This window comes from Condylostylus longicornis, unplaced genomic scaffold, assembly GCF_029603195.1.
Source record: "Condylostylus longicornis isolate FDR11 unplaced genomic scaffold, ASM2960319v2 ptg000022l, whole genome shotgun sequence".
In the NCBI taxonomy this organism is placed as follows: Eukaryota; Metazoa; Arthropoda; class Insecta; order Diptera; family Dolichopodidae; genus Condylostylus; species Condylostylus longicornis.
In genome coordinates, this window is record NW_026577991.1 from 3715666 (window position 1) to 3737728 (window position 22063).

A 22063-nucleotide genomic window follows, 5' to 3' on the forward strand; every position below is an offset into this window, starting at 1 on the left:
TAGTTAAAAAAAAAAGCAAACATGAAAACAAGGCACACAAAAGTAAAATGTCGTAAAAAGGAAACACGTAATAAAATTTTTAAGAAAATTTTTGTTAACCTTTTTGCTAAAACGGTATAACAATTTTGTTAGTTCATTTATAACACTAAGGATGTAATTTGAAAAGAAAATTGCCCTAAAATCTTAATGGACTCGTATATCAAATTTTTCAAATTGAATATAGCATTTGATTTTGGATTAATAATTTTAAGTTCTTAGTACTTGTGAGTTTTTTTTAAATTTCTCGATATTGACTTAAATTTTGAATATTTTTAAGTAATTTGTAGTAGTGGAATTAATAATAATAGCTATCATATGAGTTTTTCTTTGATAACTGTTATACTCTGTATAATACAATAGTATCCCTTTCGAATTTCATATTTTTCCAATATCTCAAAGTTCACCTTCCCAATTATAATATTTCCACAAAAATGTTTTATTATTTTCAAATTAACAATTCTTTTTCAATTTCAATTTCCTATCTTTGTACATTTATGTGTACTCAACATATAGCTTTTGTGTCTATTTTTATAGGTAGGTAAATTAAAAGACAATATAAAATAACGTCGTTTTAGTTTTTATACTATTTTTACACTTTTTTAAATTAAAAATAATCTTTATAGATTTTCTGTTTTTTTTTCTTTTCTTTGTTGCGATATTTGAATTATATATGGGTTATTCCGTTCACTAAAACTATGGTAGTATAAAAAGTCAAAAAAAATTGTGTAAATTAACTACATACATCGCAGCTGGCAATACAATTATAAATCTAATCATATATCTTATACCTCATACAACTGTTATATTGTTATAACAAAGTGATAATAGTAAATTTTATACACTTTAAAAATGAGTTATGTGTACACGATATTTTGTGAAATAAATATGAAATTAAACACCGATGAAAAACAACTGTACATTTTTAATAAAAATTGAAAATTTAGAAAAGTAAATATGCAGTTAAAGTAAAAACAAACAATAAAATTTTTATTTTCTGTCAATAATGTCAATAGAACAACTGAACATTAAAGCTTCATAAACAATGAAACATAATAATAAGTAATCAAATAATAATAATCGGAGTTCCAAACCCTAAACTGATATACATATGTATGTCAGTATCTACCTATATTCTTTCTTACGTTCAGTTTCAAAACACTTATTACATTTACGAACAGTAATTCAAAGTACAGATTCGGTTTGGTTTCAGAACCCTTTAATTATTCAATTTCGAATTTGGACTTTCAAACAAAAAATTTTGAAATTTCATTAATTCGGAATAAAATTCTGGAACTGCTAATGAATTAGTAAATTAAATGAAGATATGAGAGAAAATAATATGAATGAGAATTCTTTGTTATTTGAGATATAATATTATTTGAGAAGGATTCAAAATTGTAATAACTAATTCTTAGTATAGTCTCTCTCTCTTCTCGTAATCTGATCTTACCCCACGCACATATACCAATATATGTAGTATGTAAATATATTTTTTTTCTTCCAATTTTATTGAGTCATTATTTTAATAATTTAATCATAAAACAACATAATTATAGACAATTAGAAATTTAATATACATTTTTTTATCACATTTTTGTTATATTTTTGTTTTATTACACATACATAAATTGCGTATATCTTGTGCGTACATATATAAATCACTAAAATAGATGTATAAATTAAATTATATACAGAATCATGTAGTCCTCAAGTTTTTAGGGTGCTATGATACACTATCTGCTTTCACAACATTTGCTGTTACTGCCACCTTTACCGTTATGATTTTGTTCACGCATTTCTTAACTGGCCGCAAGTGGCATTATAATTTTTTTAAAGAGAATCTAAAAATTGTTATTTTGTTATTTTTCTTATTATAGATACATAACTAAAAACTATACTTTCCTGTCACATATCTTAAACCTGGATTTAACGGTTTAATGCCTTATATTTTCTTTTTATTTTCAATACATACAAAGATACATATAACTTTCATAAACATACTAGAATTGAATAAATAAAAATCGAAATTGATAAATTTTGTGACATTTACAATTTACCAATTTTTAATAGCCATAAACTCTCTGCATGCATACTTAAAGTATATGCCCATAAATGTACATACGAGATATTTATATGTGTATATGTAAACTATAGAAAACGTATTGTATTTGAATTGTCGTCAAATTAATATAGATGTACAAGAGTTTGTGTATAGAAATTTGTGTCTATAATAAAGAATTTTGTGGAGGAAATTATGGAAAAATTTAATATTGGAGATCGAATTGCGATCGCCGCACGCTCTTGTTTTTTTCTTTTTGATATTTTTACTTTTTAATCTTTAAAGTGCTTTGACCTGAACGCGAAACTTTTGATTTTTTTTTTGTTTCAACTTGGCTTTTTTATAATGGTTTTTAAATTTTAATATTACTTATTTATTCTTATATGTGTATGAATGTATGTATGAATAAATTTTAGAAAATTTTTATGGTGGAGGAAAACACAATTATATGGCGTTTAAAATTTATCAAAAAGCAATTATTTTAATAGTTTGCAATATTCCACATAAAAGAGTATAGTGTAAACAAAATATTCATTGGCATAAAAGATAAATTAAATAATTTTAAAATGGCAGATATAAGCACACAGTCTATTCAAATTAAAATTTACTCTCTGCATGGTATACTCTAGTAATATAGAATTTAATTTAATTAATTATGAACATATAGAAATTTAACTAACAGTTTCATTGAGACGCTAAAAAAATATGTGTAAAATTTTTTGTAAAAATAACAGCACTTTTACACATAACCAAATTTTCCACAGATATACAGATTCTCTATAATTAAATTGAAATTTTTAAATATTTCAAAGTAAAGAACTTTATTTCTATTTTCCACATCCTTTATTTCTGCAAACTACTTTAAAATTTTATTATTGCTTTCATTTTTATGAAACTTTTTTCGAATGCAGATTTAAAATCCTAAAATCCTTAAAAAGATTTAGACTCTTAGACCTATTTATGAGTAATAGACCTTCCAACTAAAAAAAAAGACCAACTTGCTGAATGAATGCCTGGAATTCATACCACTGTCCATACACACACATACATTCAACGAAATAGCCACGAAGTTACGCTTACTCTATATTTAGCACGAATAAATAAATTTCTTTCTCAAATATAAGACATTTTAACTCAATTAAATTTTTCTAATGTCATAAATTAAAAAATTTAATTATTAGTTTTATATTGTCTTGTTAATTTAATTAGAATAAAATAATGAAAAAAAAACAAAGCTGAATAAATATTTTTAATTAAGAATAATTATAGAAAATTTTCACGCACATTTTGCCGCATTTTTTACTAAATAAAGCAAATAAGTATGTACATATGTATGTGTTTATTAACTTATTATTATAAGTACCTATAATTTAAATTTACTAGAATAATTTTTACTAGAATACGTAAATAAAGCCTCATTATTATTACAGTAAGTTTATAATCTTCATAATTAAATTATAATAATTTTGTACATAAAACTATAAAAAGTACAATAAAACATAAATGTATGTGTATGTATATATGTACACTTATAAATATGGTATGTTAAAATATACAAACTTTCAGTGCTTACAAGCAACAATTGTCTAAGTGAAATTTTGTTGTTTTCTTTATCTATTCTTCAAAATTAGTACACCAAGTAGATTTCGTGCAAGTTTTCAATAAAAGTGTTCTCATAACTCGAGAAAAATGGTTTTCTCGACATATATATATAACATTCTGTCAAAATTTGATATATATGCCTAATGTGCCTAATTTAGTACATAACTTATGACTATGAACAAAACTACCTATTATAAATTCGCTAATGATTCGGATTTGGGCTTAAAATTTTCATAATGAGTCATAAAAGACAGATGAATGTACACTATCTTAGTAAATTTAGTTTAGGAGCATTATTTAGTCAACAATTGGAAGCATTATTAATTCAGTAAATGGGAGCATTATTAATTCAGCAATTGGGAACATTATTTAATCAATAAATTTTTGTTTCGATTTAGGCAACTCTTTCTTAATACCACAGAATTTAAACATTAATTACACAATTACATTCTTTTTTTTTAATGTATGCGTGTTCATGTGATTAAAATATTACATAAGTGGCTTAAATGTACGCATTTTATATTCTGAAATCGTCTTTATTCTTCTTTCTTCTTTTTTTTTTTAATGTGTTTATCACTTACTTACTTATTAGAATAATTTATTTGGTTGGTTAGCCACCCATTTAAATTTTTTTTTTTATATGTATACCTATGTAGTGCAATATATGTGTGTAAGTGCTCATTGTACTTGCAAGTAAACTAAAACGTAATATAGTAAAATTAATTTAGAGGATTGCATTTCAAAATTTTTTTATTACTTAACGTATACATACATTTATTCCTCATAAAAGATTTTATTATGAAATATCATAAATTTTAATTTTTATAAGGTAAGTAAATTTTAAAAAATAAGAATGTGTGGCAATTAACAATTCAAAAAAAATGGACTTAAGGTTTTGAAGCTTGCAATCACTTTAAAATCATTGAACTTCTGTTTTAAATTTTATTTACACAAACATATATAATTAAAATTAAAGAAATTGCATTTAAAATATTAAAAATTTTATGATATTCTAAAATTCTGAGCTCTTATTACATAATAGAACTTATTTAATTCATTATACTCACTACAACAGTAGAACCTAGTACATAAAAAGACGACAGTACATAAGAAGAACCTATTAAAGATCTTAGATTATTGAAGGACAGCACAAGGACATCATATTTATTTTAAACATTCCACCACTTTTAACCTGCCACTACGATCACTGATTATTGCGAAAAATTAAGAAAAATAAGAAATGTATCGTGTATTGCCTAAGCATTCACATATTTTTTTTGTAAAATAATAATTAATATATTATGAAAATAAATGTATTTAATTATTATGTAATTAGCCCATAAATTTTTATCTTATCATTCGATTTTTTCTTTGTTTTTTATTTTTTGGTATTGTCAAAAAAATTGAAGTACCTGACAGATAAAGCATAATATTTTTTTTTCATTTAACCGAAAAATTAATAACGAATAATCGAATAACAATATGATTCAGTCTATATCAACAAACTAAAGGCAAATTATATATAAATAGATTTGATATTTAATAATTATTTAGATAGTAAAGTTCGAGATTGCGAAATTTTGTTGGAAAATTTACCATTTTTTGTCAGGTGAATCAAATTTATAAAACAATTTTTCGTATAAAAACTTCGAACTTCATGTTAATTTGATCCGGAAATGTTTAAGAAGCATTAATATTAGAAAAATATTCAAAAAAAAAAAAAAATAAGAAAAATTCTAAAAACAATCATTCATAACTATGTATGTATGTATTTAAAATTACCAAGTTAACAATAATTAACAACACAAATACAGTCACAATTTCTGTCACAATTAACCATTAAGGAATTTTTATTTGTGTGTTTTGTTTTTTCTTTACAATCTTAAAAAACACCTTTTTCATCTGGTTTTTTTTTTTTAGGTTCATTTCAAATCATGAGACGACAACCTTGACATTGCAAAAGACTGAATAAAAAAATTAATTAAAAAAGTTCAATGATTAAATTTTTCATAGTTTTTTTTGCTACAGAAAATAATTTTTTTATTTCGTTATGGTAGACACAAAAATGTTAGTTAGTATGGGTGTATACTCGTATGATTAACAGAGTTTTACAAAAACTACTCTTAACATAACCATAAAAAGCTTGAAACAAAATTGAAATTTTTACTATAAAATTTTAAACATGTTTCTTAAACTTAAGCATTAATTAAAATTTACTAAAATATTTTTTGTTAAATTAAAAACTAAATTGTTAATTTTTAAAAATGTACTCTCATTTATTTCAATGAAAATTTGTTTTGAACTAAATAATTTGATAAAGAAGTTTCCTACAATTAAGGCAAATAAATCCCGGGATATACTAGAGACAATCGTCTCTATTTAAGCTATGAAGAGAAACGTTCTTAACTTATATAAATTATATTTAATTTGTACCGCTTTAATATGCGGTATACAGGCGAGAAATAAAAATATCGGACTCGATTCTAAGTAGACACCAAAATTGTATGAATTTCTTTGCTTACATTCGGTTTTACTAGTAGTAATTAATAGTATGCATTACTAATATTGTTCTACAAACGCTCAAATAAAGAAACAAATTTTGTTTAATAATAATAATAAAGTGATTTTGCTTGTATACCAGTTCAATTTTGAAATTTTCCCAAAATAACAAGTCTTTCGCGAAATGAATCACTATAAATAAAGGGAAAACTCAAAAGCAAGAAAATTAAATTATTTCACTATGTAAGTATAAAGTCAAATTAATTTAGAAAATTAGAATTAAAATAAAAACTAATATTATTTCTTATACAAATATAGAAATTTAAAGGTTAATTTCTTAATAAGGTTATAAAATTCCAGATTACTAAAATAAATACTATTAAGATAATACAACTTTGCTATAAATAGCAAAATTCGAAACAAAAAATAAATTAGTTTCCAAAATAAGATTGTTGTTCAGTTGATAAAATAAATCGGGAAATTAATTTTAATGAAAGAAACTAGGTTATTAAAAAAAAATGCAACTTTTTGCAAAACAAACAAAAAATTTTAAAAAATTCAGCAAACTGACTGCTTCTTTTTGAAAATGTTACTACAAAAAGAAACAAAACCCAAAACTAGCAAAAATTACTTTTTATACAAGGTTTTTCGGAAATTAAATTTAAAATACAAACATATATGATGTATGTGTCTATGGAAGTATGAATCACATAACTTATGTACATACACATGTATGTACCTACAAACATTCAATTTGGACTTTATTTAATAATTTACAACACTTATAAAATTTGTGTGAGAAAATTAGTTTGATTTGAATGTATAAGCACACTTTATATACATGCTCAAAAGAGCACCATTTATGTACATAAATTCAAATAAAATGAATTATTTCAAATGTGCTTTGTCAAACTTGTATGAATTCTTGTTATAATTCAAAATTTCTTGTTTTATTATACAAAATTTTGAAAGTGCATTGAATTTTTTTTCTATAAAGTTATGAATTTAGCAATAAATTGAGTTTTAAATATTAAATAACTTGGCTTCTTAATTTTTTGAAAGATCCTGAGCAGTTGTTTGCATTATTAAATTATTGTTCAACAATCAAACAAGTTCGATCTAAAAATCAATCAATCGAACAAGTTCGATTATATTCATATTTACTGCCAATTTATGATTTGATTAATTTTTTTTACAGAATGTAAAAGTTTGAGATTAATTTCCCATTCAGTCTTAAATAATTGTTCTGATAAAAGTACACAAACACAAAAAAACAATTTAAGTTTTAACCATTTAAGGCAATTTTTTAATTGAATTTTCAATGAAATTCTGTAAAAACAAATTGCTTGATGTTATACTATGATTTGTTAATAACTTTATCATAAGTACCATTTGCAAATTTTATAATTTAAAAAAAAACGCGCGAAATAATCAAAAATAACAATTTATCAAACATGTTACTTTATACAAAGTAATTGAAAATTCCAACTACTTATGTATTTAAACACTTTTATATTTTATTGTTCATTAAAAACCATGTGAGGCTAAGAATATTACATCATAATTTAAAATTAAAATAATGTATGTATGACAGTATGTATATGAACTGAACCCACAGAAAAAAATACCCTCAGTGAATAGGAAATTAAAAAAGCAACATAACATTTTTTTTTTCCTTTTCATTTTAATTTGTAAACCACAAACGTTTAAATATCATGCTTAACCAATTACGATATACCAAAATATTTATAATACTTTTCTTATATATCATTATATAATATTCGATTATCATAAAAGTATATAAGGGAAACAAAAATTACCGCGAAAATTACGATATGTACAAATTTATAAAATATGAATTACAAAATTATGAGCAACTCATGTGCGCAAGTTATTCATCCAATATAAAGAAATATTAAATTTAAATTTAAGTTTTTGTTTCTTACAATATAAGCTTACAAAACGATTTAACCAATAATTATTCTGATCTCACGCAAATGATATCACATAAACATACATGCATGGCTGTATTTATAATAATTCTCATAAATGGTCAATAAATATCTTAATTGATTTGTGTAATTGTAAGTTATACTGTAAGAAAATGTGGATTGTAATTTGCTACAAGCTGTTGGGGTTGTATAACAATAAGTTGCACAATAATTTATTATAGTAATATTTTAATGCAGGGTCGCACATTTTATTAAATTTAACACTACTATTATTAAAGTTATTCCAATTCTAATAATTATAGCAATAATTTTACATGAAATTTTTTTACAGTGCAGTGTTTTATAACTTGTTCTAATTGTGTACTTTTTAATATTTTATTACTCAAATAACATTACGTTTACAGTATAAATGTTATAAAATGTTGTTTTTTAATACGTCTAATACGAAAAAAGATGGATGACGGTTCCGCCTTAAACAAGGGTCATATTTTATTCACAATGGGAAGGAAATTTAAAAATATTTCTTGATAAACTTTCCATATAAACAGAGGAAACACATTGACCTATATTAAAATTTAAATTGATGCTATAAAATCTTTAACTATTAAAATAATAAATTTATTTACAAATTTAAATTACAAACAATTAAATAGAGCAACAAGTTAAAGTACTCGTCAAATTGCGATTACTTTTTAAATAATAAGATCAAAAAAAATTTTTTTTCAATTCAATATTAAAGTTCGCCCACTTTTTTGAAAAAGAATTTTTTTTTTCATTCCTTTCACTCTTTCAAGTTTTTGTGTATGAGAACACTGTCAATCAAATATTCAATCAAAGTTCGGTATTACCACATTTTTTGTATACCAAATAAATTTGAAACGAAAAGTTATTGAAGTTCAATTTTTTTTTTTGGTTTTCAATGAATTTTTTGATATAATCAAGATGGATATATTTTTTTTTGTTGTTCTACTTAAGGAAGCAAAACCGGAATAGAAAAAATTTCAAACACTTTATTTTCATAATTAATTAAAAATACTTGTGAAAATTTGGAAACCACAATAATTTCGGGAAAAAAAAGTTTTTAGATATGAAAAAGCACACCTTTCATATGTAAACATAAACAGTTTATGTGTACATACGTATTCATACACAGATCAAATATAAATTAATTAAAAATACGAAATAATTTATTTAATTTCATATTGAGCAATAAATTTAATTTCGAAAAAAAAATTTGGTAAAAAAATTATTTAGCAGACTTAAATGAAAATTATCACGACAAGGAAAGCTATAAATATGTTGTCTTCGATCATTTTAGATAGAAAACTATATGAGCTGCTTTCGACACGGTACTTTACATGGAAATGAGTAAAATGAAAGAGAAGGAGATCTCTTGAAAATTAGTAAAACTCTATCTACATACAAATAAGAATAAGTTTCATGTACTTAAGTGTTAATATTACTAAATATATTCTGTTATACTTGATATACTGTTATTATTGATGAACTGTTATATTTGATAAACTGTTATACTTGATAAACTGTTATACTTGATTAACTGTTACATTTGATAAACTATTATACTTGATTAACTGTTATACATGGCAAACTGTTATACTAGGCATACTGTTTTATACTATAATCATACCGTTATACAAAATATACTTTTATATCAAATATACTGTTGTACTAAACATATTGATATACTAAGTTCCTTAACAAATAAATAATTATTGACTAGATTGAATAAATATATTTTAATAAAATAATTTATTAATTTCTTCTGAAATTTTTCATAGACATGTAAGTACATTTTACATACTTACAGCGGTATACATCTTCAATGTACTTTTCTACATATACAATTAATTGCTCCTTGTATATTTATTTAAATAATGATTAATAAAATATTCGTTTACAATTAATTTTTTAATATTTTAGTATAAAGCTACATAAATGAATGGAAAATTTTTATTTATTTAATGATGATTTCATACATAATTCAAAAAATCGAACCATTCATAATACTTGTATAATGAATGATTGAAAATAATTTTTTTTTTCTTCTAAGTATGTAATTAAAATTTGTTGAAAAATCCTATATTTACACATACATACTTGTATATAAACCTTGTATATGAGTAAGTATCTTAAGCCGTCTAACATTTTAATAACACGATTATTGATAAAAAAAATAAAATAAAATTCGATAGGAACGCACAACTAATACAAGTAAAGTAGACGAGACGAGGAAAATAAAAAATGATTAAAATTTTTAAAATTAAAATTTTGACAAATCATTGATTGTTGTACTTATTTTAATTAAATTTTAATTAATTTTTAGTTTAAACAAACTTTAAAGATTTTTCATTAATATTTTATTAAAAATAATTTGTCGGTCTAGATTTTTTCGGATAACCTTGTTGTTGATGTAATAATCCTCAATTACATAATGATATTTTGAGTTCAAGGTTTTTTTAACATTATAATTCCAATGCAAATAGATGCCTACATACTTAATTTTGTTATTAACATACTTACAAATTATCAGATATTATAAAAAGTAAATAATAACTGAATTATTTCAAGTATGTAAAATGTAATAACATTGATTATAATTATGGCTTATCTACATAAATTGCAAGATAAATTATTCCAAAAACTACTCAAAATTGTATTTATTACGTATAGGTTACGTTTGTTAATTTAAAATTATAATTTAATTTTAATCAAATTATAATTATTTTTTTTTAATTTGCATTTCTACAAAGATTGCCCACACTATTTTTCATTTCTAAACAACAATTATGAGAGCTTCAGTTCCATTTTAAAATTTGTATTATACCATAAAAGAAGACACGCATGACGTAAATTGAAAAGAAATTTTGTATATAAGGTGATTTTATTTTGATTACTAGAATTTTGTATAACAATTGCTTGTTTATAAAAATTGCAATGGTGACAGCTGCTATTATCAAAATGTAAATTAAAAATAATTATATTTCAAAAATTACATATGTATATATATACCTATATCCAGAATTCTTACTAGAAACGTTTATTTCGTAAATCTTATTGAAATTCGTTTTAAATTCCGAAGATTTTATTATATATTTTCGGAAATAGAACTTTCCTGTCAATTTACTTTTAACTTTTTATTGTTATATAATTCGAAAATCTCCTCAAAATTCTGATAATTCATACAAAAATTACATTTTGTTTTAGTAATTTTAATTCACCAACATCCAATTTGTGTATGCTAATTCTCATCTTAAAATGAAACTGTTATACCAAATTCACAAAATAGATGGGTATAGGTACGTACATTAAAATTTTTTTTTTATATTTAACAATTTTTCGTAAGTAACTATTAATTCTTAAATACAATCGTATAAAATTACAAAATAAAAGTTTCTTTCATAAAAAGGATATTCAATTTTTTAAATTTTTGTGCATCCTTTAACAGTAATCTTATTTAATATAACGGTGATTATAAGAAATATCTCAAATTTTTTTAAATAATTAAAAAATATTTCAAATAATTCAAATAATAATTATAATTTTTGCAGTAACAATTTTTAAAAATTAAAAAATTTTAATTCTTATTTACTTTTCTTTGAGCTTCTTCAGCGAATCCAGCTTTTTGTGCGCGATTTGTTGCCATTTTTCTTATTTATTTGAATATTTTACTTATTAGAAACACAAATTAATTTATTTAAATTAAAACTTTGGTTTTTCAAAAATATTATTAAAGAAAATTCTTAATTAAATTTCTATAAAAGGAAAAGATTAAAACAAAATTTTTTTGTCGTTTTTAAGAACACGTCCTTCTCGTTTAAAACTTAAATTCTGACTAATATAGAAATTAAAGAAATATTTTCAAAAGTAAATATCGGTTTTTTTTTCATTAAAAAAAAAAAAGTTATTTTTTGTTATACATTTTTTTTCGCTTTTTTTTTCTTATTATTATTATTATTTTTAATATCTTGAGAATGAGAAATTATACTTAAAAAAGAAAAAAAAAATATAATAAAACTGAAATTGAAATTGAAACTTTAAAGTTAATGACAAACAAAAATCAGCGAAAAACAACAACAACGTTGAATGTAGTATAGCAAAAAAAAATTATTTTTGTAGGTATACAAAAGCCGACGATTTCCCCTACTTTTGTGAATGATGACTAATAATTTCTATATTTAAATTGTGAATACAATATTCATACATACAATATGCATGTACGAGTATCATAAATATATGCAATGATACATATAAAATATGTTTCACCTTTTCAAGAAACAAAAAACAAAAAATTTAAGCGAAAATACAAGGAAAAATCCAAGTAAGCAGGAAAAAAACAAAACAACAAAATATTGCAAAAGAATCATTTTTGGTAACATTTTATGTGTATACAAATGTTAATTCATATACATACACTCCAATAAATTAAACTTTTAAGCACTTTAATTTATGATAGCGCATTCATGCACACATATGTATATACATTTATGCAAACATACATACGTATTGTAAATTTTGTGTTCCAGACTTGGTTATATCTTTGTTGTTTAAGTTTTTGAATTTTTTTTTTATTGTTTTTAATGACAAGTGGAAAGAACCATTTATGTACATTTTATACATATATGCATATAGCAAAAAAAAACATACATACAATTAAATATTTTAACAGCAAAACCTCCATTTAAAATCTGTAGCCGATGGGGATAAACAATGAAAATTCCTTCATACAACTGTAAAGCAGGATGAAATGTATAGCAAAAGAAGGGAGTCAAGTCAAAAAAAATTAAAATATTGTTCCTCTCGAAACATTTTGGATTCGAACCATTGCAAAATTTCGAACCATTGCAGCATTGCAAAATTTTTGCAATATAGCAAAATTTTTATGATTTAACTGCGCTAACTATGCACAAATTTGATTTTATAGAATAGTTAAAAATATATTGCATATCTATTGTTATCATAGGTTATGCTTTTACAATGTAGCTATTGTTTTGCTCCATGTTATCGTGTTTATGAAAAGCACTCTATAATAATGGTCAATAATATTGAAAATTTACTGTAAAATTATTTATTATATTATGTATTTGAACTTAAGGAAATATCATTTATGATAAAGGTAAAGAAACACGAAAAATAAAACAAAAATACTCTTAGAAACAACAAAAAAAAAATACAATTTAAAATTATCATACATCAAATTCATACATATATATATCTAAGCACATATGTACATACATATGTACATTATATACTTAATACTACCACTTCAATTTTTCGACTGAATAATAGCAACAAACTTCATTAATTTGCAGATGTTTATTTAATATTTTTGTTAAAATTTTATTTATGTACAATTATTGTATACAAACATAATTGTATATAAATATATATACATATATGTATTCACAAACAAAAAATGTTATATACATGTAAAACAAACACGCGAAGGATGAAGTCATCCCTATGGGTCAAAATCAAGAGGATTTTTTTAGAAAGATGAAAAATAAGGAAAAAAACAAAATTGAGGTTCCCTTATTTTTATTTTTGCTCTTATTATTATTATATTTTTATGTTTATAAATTTTAAAATTGGGGTAAAAATTTATGCCGGCTGAAAAATTAAAAAAAAAAAAATTAAAGACCGCGAATAAGGTAACATGTTTTTTTTTTTTCCTTTTCAACTCACTGCATGACATAATTTTTAATTTTTAAAAATAATTTTAAAAATCACATGGTATAAAGGAAATATAGCAGGCAATAAAAGAAAAACAGTTCATCCATCTATTTTTAAGTATGCTTACACAATAAGAGTACATTGTGTGTTTGATAAATAATTCAGAAAACACGATAGATTTCACTGATTGGAACAATCATTTTGACATACGATATGCAATACTTAGTAGTTTTTTATAAAAATTTGAGAAGTCACCTTATAACTAGTCGAATATTAATTCGATTGGGCCAAAAAAAAATATGCATTTCAGCATTAAACAAAATTGTGCTTGAAATATATCATAGCCATACTAGATACATTTAATGGATGAAATTTTCATTTATACTCCTACATTCTTATGACCCACATTTGCATTACGCACCCTCGTTTAGTAGTACATGCAATACATGTGCACACATGCAATTCTATATCTTATATGATATAGGAATCAGTAATAGTAACTAGAAATTTTACCAATTACATGTTATATAATTCATATTCAACACACTATGTTGTATTTTTATGAGATATGGAATTATAACGGAATTAGGGACAAATGTTCTTGACAACTGATGTGTGTGTGTAAGATATATTTATCAACCATAGAAATTTTAATCAGTTATATAATAAAAATATTGAATAAGTAACTTAAATAGAATACAATTATATGGAAAAAAAGAAAGTGTAATAAAATTTATTTATATTTGGAAATCTAATTAATTAAAACAGTAAATATTTATCTAAACCCATGCTTTTGAATGCATGAGACACAAATATGCATATGTAAATAGAATAATGATAATTAGCAACCGAAAAAAAATATACACAAATCAAATAATAAATCATAAATTATAAATAACGGAGTAAACACACATATGTACACTATGTATAAGTCCTTGATAACAAATCTCGAACTAAATTCCAAAATAATTGTATTATTTCACTTTGAATGATTATGACATTTCATGACATTTGATAGAACTTTAATAATTGATAACTGACGTTTAATTTGCATTAACAATTAACTTTTTGACATCTAAGTGAGATCGCCACTTTTAAAAAAATTTATGAGCCAAATTTAAGAAGAAATAATGTTGATTAGAAAAGAAAAGCCATAAAACCAAGTTAAAAAAAATGGGCCTAGTTTTGCCCATTCCGGTTGAAAAGGCAACACTGCTCCCAAAAACAAAATATTGAATAAAAATTTTAATTAAACTAAACTACAAAACTGATATACTTATAAAATACATTGGAGAAATTATTTATTAAACTTTTATTTCTATTAATTAATAATTATACACAAGTTTAATTTTAACTACAATATTAATGTATATATACATATATCCATAACATAATTGAGTAAGTTCTAAATTCTATCATGACATACCAGATATATAAATTAAACCCATATATACTTATACACTAAATTTTGTTATCTAGAATTTATATTTTTTCCGTAGATTAGATAAGTTTTACTTATTTTTTCAACATTCTAGTATAAGAATTTTTATATTAAAATTTATTTTATTATTATATTTACACAAGCATATTATTAGGTATAGAATTATATACTTATGAATTGTAGCTTAAAAAATAATTATTTTACAATATTTTCAAGTGCGGATATAATGATAAAATAAAAAATATTTATAAGAGGATCTCTTAAAATCGCAACAAGTTATAATATTATTTTTCTATGAGTTCATATATAGTCGAAACATGAGTGTATAAGGATGAATATATGTGTATAAGCAAATAATATTTATTAAAGTGAATTATTTACTTATCACGCAAGATACTATCAGTAATCTTTGTGTTTACATATGTACAGTCGAACACAATTATTTGCTACACGCATACCAAAAGAACTAATTGTATTTTTTTTGCCGACATGTATTTTTTTTTACTAAAATAGGAAATAGATAACCGTACAACACGGATATTATGCTCAAAAGAGTGTGCATAAAATCATGTTCGACTGTATATAAACTGTTACGAGTATTAACATAAACCAAAATATTATGATGGTGACACAATTTTATCTGGATTTTCTGAAGCAATTTTTTTAAATTTTTCAAAATTAATAATGATAATTTTAAATTTTTATTTAATCCTTAAAAGGATAAGGCAATTTAATGCCATCATTTGTATTCATAATTAAAATTATTCCAATACTTAATAGAATAGAATATAATTTAATTTGCATAACAGCTACCTGAATTTTTTATTTTAAAATAGAAAAAAATCATTTAATTAGGAAAACAATAAGTTTTTTAATAATAAATTTTAGTTTAAATAGAATATTACCATGAAAATATTAAATATATTTTCTATTATTAGCCTTACACATATGACTTTGAGATTATAATCAATTGTTTGAAAATTTATGTGTAATATAATCTTAAAATTAATTTAAAAAATAAAAATTAAAAAAATGTCAATAATATTGACCGCAAAATTCTTAAAGGTCTAATCGATTTTTTTTATCTCTTGCGTTGAGTGTTGTAAAGTGAAAATAACTGATATGTACGCGTATTATGCTACGAGTATAAGTAACAACATTCTAGCCTACATACATACATTTGCTCTCTAGACTCCAGCAAATTTTGTTAGATAGTTTCATATCATTATAGAGAAAATAAACATCGAATCGAACCCTTTATTTAATTGTCAAATTTGACAGTTAAATTTCCACCTTTTTTTAATATTCTAAATTAAATGTCTTTTATTTCTTACATCAAAAATTGTGTGTTTTATTCTGGAAAAAAAAGCTGTGCTAACGGACTCAGCACTTAATACTTATATTTTAAAGAAATTAATTGTCAACAAATCATGTTAACTCTTATAATCGTTCGAGATTCAATAATATTTCAAATTCCATATCAAAAATTATTTTTAACCTTCGATATTCACAAATATTTTAATTACAACTTTTTCTTTTAAGTATAATCTATGACAATTTTTAATAATAATTCTGTGGTAACAAGCAACCAGTCAGTACCTAAATCAATTTTTCATTATAAAATAAATTTAATTTTTATAAACCACAGAACAGTTAAAATCAAAAAAAAAATTGCTAATTTTAAAAATTATAATAAATTGCTAATTTATTAAAAAACCAATTAAGTATAAAAATTTCGAAATACCAAATTAATAATTTTTTTATGAAATCAAATAATTCTACAAGAACGGAGTAACTTACATACATTTTTTTAATTCAAGATTTGGAATTTTTATGCATTTATGGTAAATTAATTTTAAAATTATGTACATATATGCCTATAAGTTATTATTGGTGCATATTGCTTTAATAACCACAAAAAATTTTAAAATAACATGTGTATGAATATGTACACATACATGTAAGCAACGTATGTACAAAACATATGAACATACATGTAAGCAGAGTCTGCAGAAAGCTTGCAAAATTTATTAAGTGTTTTCATTTCTTAAACTCTTAAATTTTGAAAAATAATTTTGTTTTGCGACAACTTCAGTAAGTTCTACAGAGATTTGTATTAAGACAAAATAACTTTATATAATTTTGATTATGATTTGAAGAGACGTACTCTCCTTATATGGATAAAATTTCTCTATTTTTTTATTGACATTCAAAAGTATTAAGTAATTTAAAATTCAAACTTGGATGCCTACAATTTTATAAATTTTTAATAATTTTATATAAGTATGTACATTTGTATGTATGTATGTATACTCAATAATCGTAAATTTAAAATTAACAATTATTTATTTATTTATGTAAATTTACTTAATAAATTCAATACAATTTTTTGTTATTTAAATCGCATTTTATTGCAAAATTTTTATAAAAACAAATTTTGCATTCTTATTTTTTCTTGCACTTATTTTTTTTTTGCGATGACATAGAGGTATGCATTTATCTTTTAATATATGTACATAAATATATACATGTATGTATGTATACATATAATTCCCAAGAATGTATATAAATCCAAAATAAAATGAAAAATTTATTTCCATATATGAATAAAAAACAAAAAAAGTGTGTGTAAGAAGAAAAAAAAAGTGAGTGACATAATCACTTTATTTATAAAAGAAAAGCAACAAAATAACACAAAAATGTTTACGAAACGACAAAAAAAATGTAAGTCACTGCTTAAAAGCTTTTTTTTTCGCTTATTTAGCCAGTAAATAAATACATACATACCTACATATATCAACTACATATTATACTTGTAAATGAAATCCACATACATGCATACAGACTTAGAACTTTTACAGTGTATTGGTGTCTACAATTCTGGAACTATACATAATATATTTCAGATTACAAATCAATTGATAAACTATCATCAAACTATTCAATACTTCTATGTATAACAGTTTTAAACACTTAATGATTATCTCTCAACCATAATCAATTAAAATTCCACAGCATATTACATAAACATAAAATATTAAATACGTTTGCAGGTAAACCAAACAGGGGTGCGAATTACGATCAATTATCACCTAAATTTCTATTGTGTATATAATATTCCAGAATGTTAACTATTAACTAATATTCGTACCAAACTTCAACATTAACTATGTATGGACACACATAAAATCTAATGGATATTGCTCTATATTATTAGGTTTAATCTCAGTAAAATATTATGTATTGCAATTAATTGCAATTTTTAAATTTGAACAATTATTTTAACCCATCAATTAAATTTAACATTGAAGTCACATAATATGTAAGTAACGTAAAGTGTTCAGACACAACGATTTTTCTCTATACTAATATTTATAATCTTTTCTTATCAACACAACAAAATCTTATCAACCTATTAACATTTTATTAAGGCAAGTATGTATGTTTATAATCTTAATTTTTCTCTTCTTAAGTAACACAAAAAAAAAATATTAAAAATTTTTTCCCTTCAAATATTTTGAGTGCCTATTTATTTACCTACCTTATAATAATTCGAAACTAAAATTGCCTTCACTATGTGCATGTGTGCTTACCCTAAACATTAATTGAATATTTTACAATATTATTTATGAAGTAGAAATTGTAACAATATTATTGCTTAAACCCGCAAAAAAAATAGATAATTTTTACTTAAAAATATTTAATAATTATATACACAATAACGGTATATGAAACGGTAGAGAAAAATTTAAAGAAATTTCTGTAACTTTTATCAATGAAAATTTTTCTCAAAATTTTACCAAAAATAAATACCGCGACACATTAAATAAGTATGTATGTATGCATTTAGGTATGCACATATAATGGAGATGGAATTTTTGAAATTTTTAAAATAATTTTCTTTAAATATTTACATTACACATTAATAACTATAATTCATTCATTATTGAAAAGCGGATCTTAATTTTGTGTTTAACAATTTCGAGTAAATAAATATTTATTTAAAATAAATCTGGAAATTTTCACTTTTTTCATAAATTTAATAATTTTGGTTATTAACTAAAAATTTATCATACTTTCTTAATTTTGAATTACATATCACACATTGGGAAGAATAACGACACAACTAAAAAATATAATTTCGACTTCCGGAATTTAAAGTATTTATAGCCTAGTGTTAATTACTGTCGAAGGCTCAAAAACGGTGGTAAAACAACACTGCTAATAGAAACTGCTAAATAGATGGCAAAACTACTGCTAATGGAACAATAATAATTAAATTCTTTCAGATATTTATTTCTAGACTTTATGAAATTGTACGAAACTTTGAATATATTCAATTCAGCGTATACTTGAACCCATGATTACTGAAGCATCATTTGACCAAAAATAACAACACATAATTTAATATTAAAAAGCAAAGACAAAACTAAAACATTTTCCAACCTACTTAAAAATTATATGACAAGAAACGTCTTCACAATAAGTCCTTGAAATGCCATGTGCTTTGAATAAATTGGAAAAAAAATTGCAAAGTAAGACAACTTAAAAAAAAAATAAATTAAATTAAAATTAATAAATATACATCAATTGCAGTGCGTGTACTCCATAAATAGTAAAACGATATAAAATAAATAAATTCATAATCTTATTTTCATTAATTCAGTTAATTAAAATAATTTATAAATTAATTTTCAATTCATAAAAAAAAAGATTAATTAAAATTGGCATCAAATAAATTTGTACAAAATTAGAATACTTTCAGTTCTCACATGTGAAATCAATCAAATTATAAAAAAAATTATGAATTTACTTGGCTTACAAAAAAAGTCTCCAAACTATAATGTCCGCCATTTATTACTAGAATCATTAAATTCATTCGAAAGACAGTAAAATATCTAAATTGGGAAACATTTTATTTAAAACAAACTTCATAAAATTCACCTCAAGAATACAAGAGTTGCACTTTAATAAAATAAGCGACTTGAATGTTTTTGACTTGTGTTGTATGCACTTACATGAATAATCACATACTCGTAATACTTCAATTGAGAACTTCAGGTCATGAGCCCTTATTTAATTTAATTTCATATTTTAACTTCAAATGAACCCAAGTTCAATTTATTAATAAAATATATACGTATAAAAATAAACAACTTCCTTCACTACCTTTATCATCTATATAATTATAATTTCCAAATTTGCATACCAAATTCCTAATATGAAAATTGTAGAAAATTAATTTTATTAAAATGTTAAAATATACTAATTACCTAGTATTTAAATTGACTAAATATAGAAAATACAAAATTAATATTATGCGGTTATACTTTCTATATTAAAAATAAAAAATTAATTAATTCTAATATTCTAATCACATTTTCACAATCGCCATAAAAGAAACATTCTACTACCCATTTTTTTTTTTCTATTTTAAATTTTTTAAGAGGAGTTTAACTATTGAGTATAATTTTTTTAGATCAGCGCATTTTTTTTAAATCAATAATTAAATGACTTCCATTTTTGTTAGAAGTTTTACTGTCTTGAAAAAAAAACAAAAAAAAACGAGTTTGAATCAAATTAATATTTTATTGACAATCAAAAAAAAAACAAATTTCCTTTCAATGAGGAGTAAAAGAAAAAGACGAGTATTTAAGAATTACAAGTAGATGGCGCAAACAAAATCGAAAACATTGACTTTTCAACGGAATTTTGAATAAAATTCAAAATGCCGTCATGACAGGGTCAAAAATGTCAAGTCTCCAAAAATTTTTAAGGCAATTCCAAGCTTGAATACAAAATTTTTTACTCAATCACGGAATGCAAAGTTTTTTTGATTCTTGAAAGATTCAATCTTATATTAATGAATCATTTGAATAAAAAAAACTTAATGTTTTTTCTTTCATTTTAATTATTTTAAAATATTTAAATAAAAAAAAATTTTTTTGACAGGTTCTTTTTATTCCTATTTCCACAAAAAACAAAAAGAATAAATTTTCCGCTGTACATACTAAATTTTTGTCAATCATTTTCTCGCCCAGCTTCTTTTTTTTTAAATTCAGGTTTTGAATACAAAAAAAAACAAAAAAAAAAATTAATTTAAAAAATTTTTGTTAAAGTGGCATTCTACAGAAATATTTCAATAAAAATGATGAAATAACAAATCAAAAATTTCCTTGGCTTTTTTTCATCTTCGTGTTACCTCATGTCACTTTTATAAAAATATTAAAACATCGATTTTGAAACTGTTATATGTCGGTGAGAAAGCTAATACAAATGGTCCTCGATGTTAACGCTATATTAAAATTGACAGCCAAGAAAACGAATAAATTCATGTATGTAACTTACGAAGAGATTCATCAGTTTTTCATATCAAAATAAACTGATGACTTTTTTTTTTAAATTTTATCGTGAAATAAAAAAGTTTATTAACCAATATTCGAATGTTGTCTCATATCATTCTATCTGCAACTCCATAAGATTTTATTTTAAAATTTGACATTCTACTTGGTTTTAAAACAAATTCTTATTTTTTTTTTGACAGATTCGGTTAAAAAAATTAACTGTGCGTTGTACAAGAACATTTTCGGTAACAAATTGAAAAATAACGTTTCATTTAATCATTTTTTCATCAAACATATTATTAAATAAAGGTCCTGGAAATCTGTAAAACAACATAATAGATTGTTTTTAATAAACCATCGACATTCTCCCATTTGATCTAAGACTTAAATTCAGCATTAATGCAACATTTATATAGACATGTTTGACAGCATTATT

At 22.8% G+C, this 22063-nt stretch overlaps 1 protein-coding gene across 2 annotated transcripts in view; it reads right to left on the reverse strand.

The window, feature by feature from the left end:
- The window catches only part of LOC129606766 (myophilin), a 66348-nt gene that overhangs the window by 22732 nt on the left and 21553 nt on the right, over window positions 1–22063 (reverse strand). Inside the window, exon 1 of one of the 2 annotated variants that reach the window (XM_055517296.1) lies at window positions 11762–11990. The exons of the other annotated variant lie outside the window; for it this stretch is intronic. Coding sequence (XP_055373271.1) covers window positions 11762–11815 — 54 coding nt within the window. The 5' untranslated portion in view covers window positions 11816–11990. Of the gene's footprint in view, window positions 1–11761; window positions 11991–22063 lie in introns of those variants that run through there. 2 annotated transcript variants of the gene reach the window in all.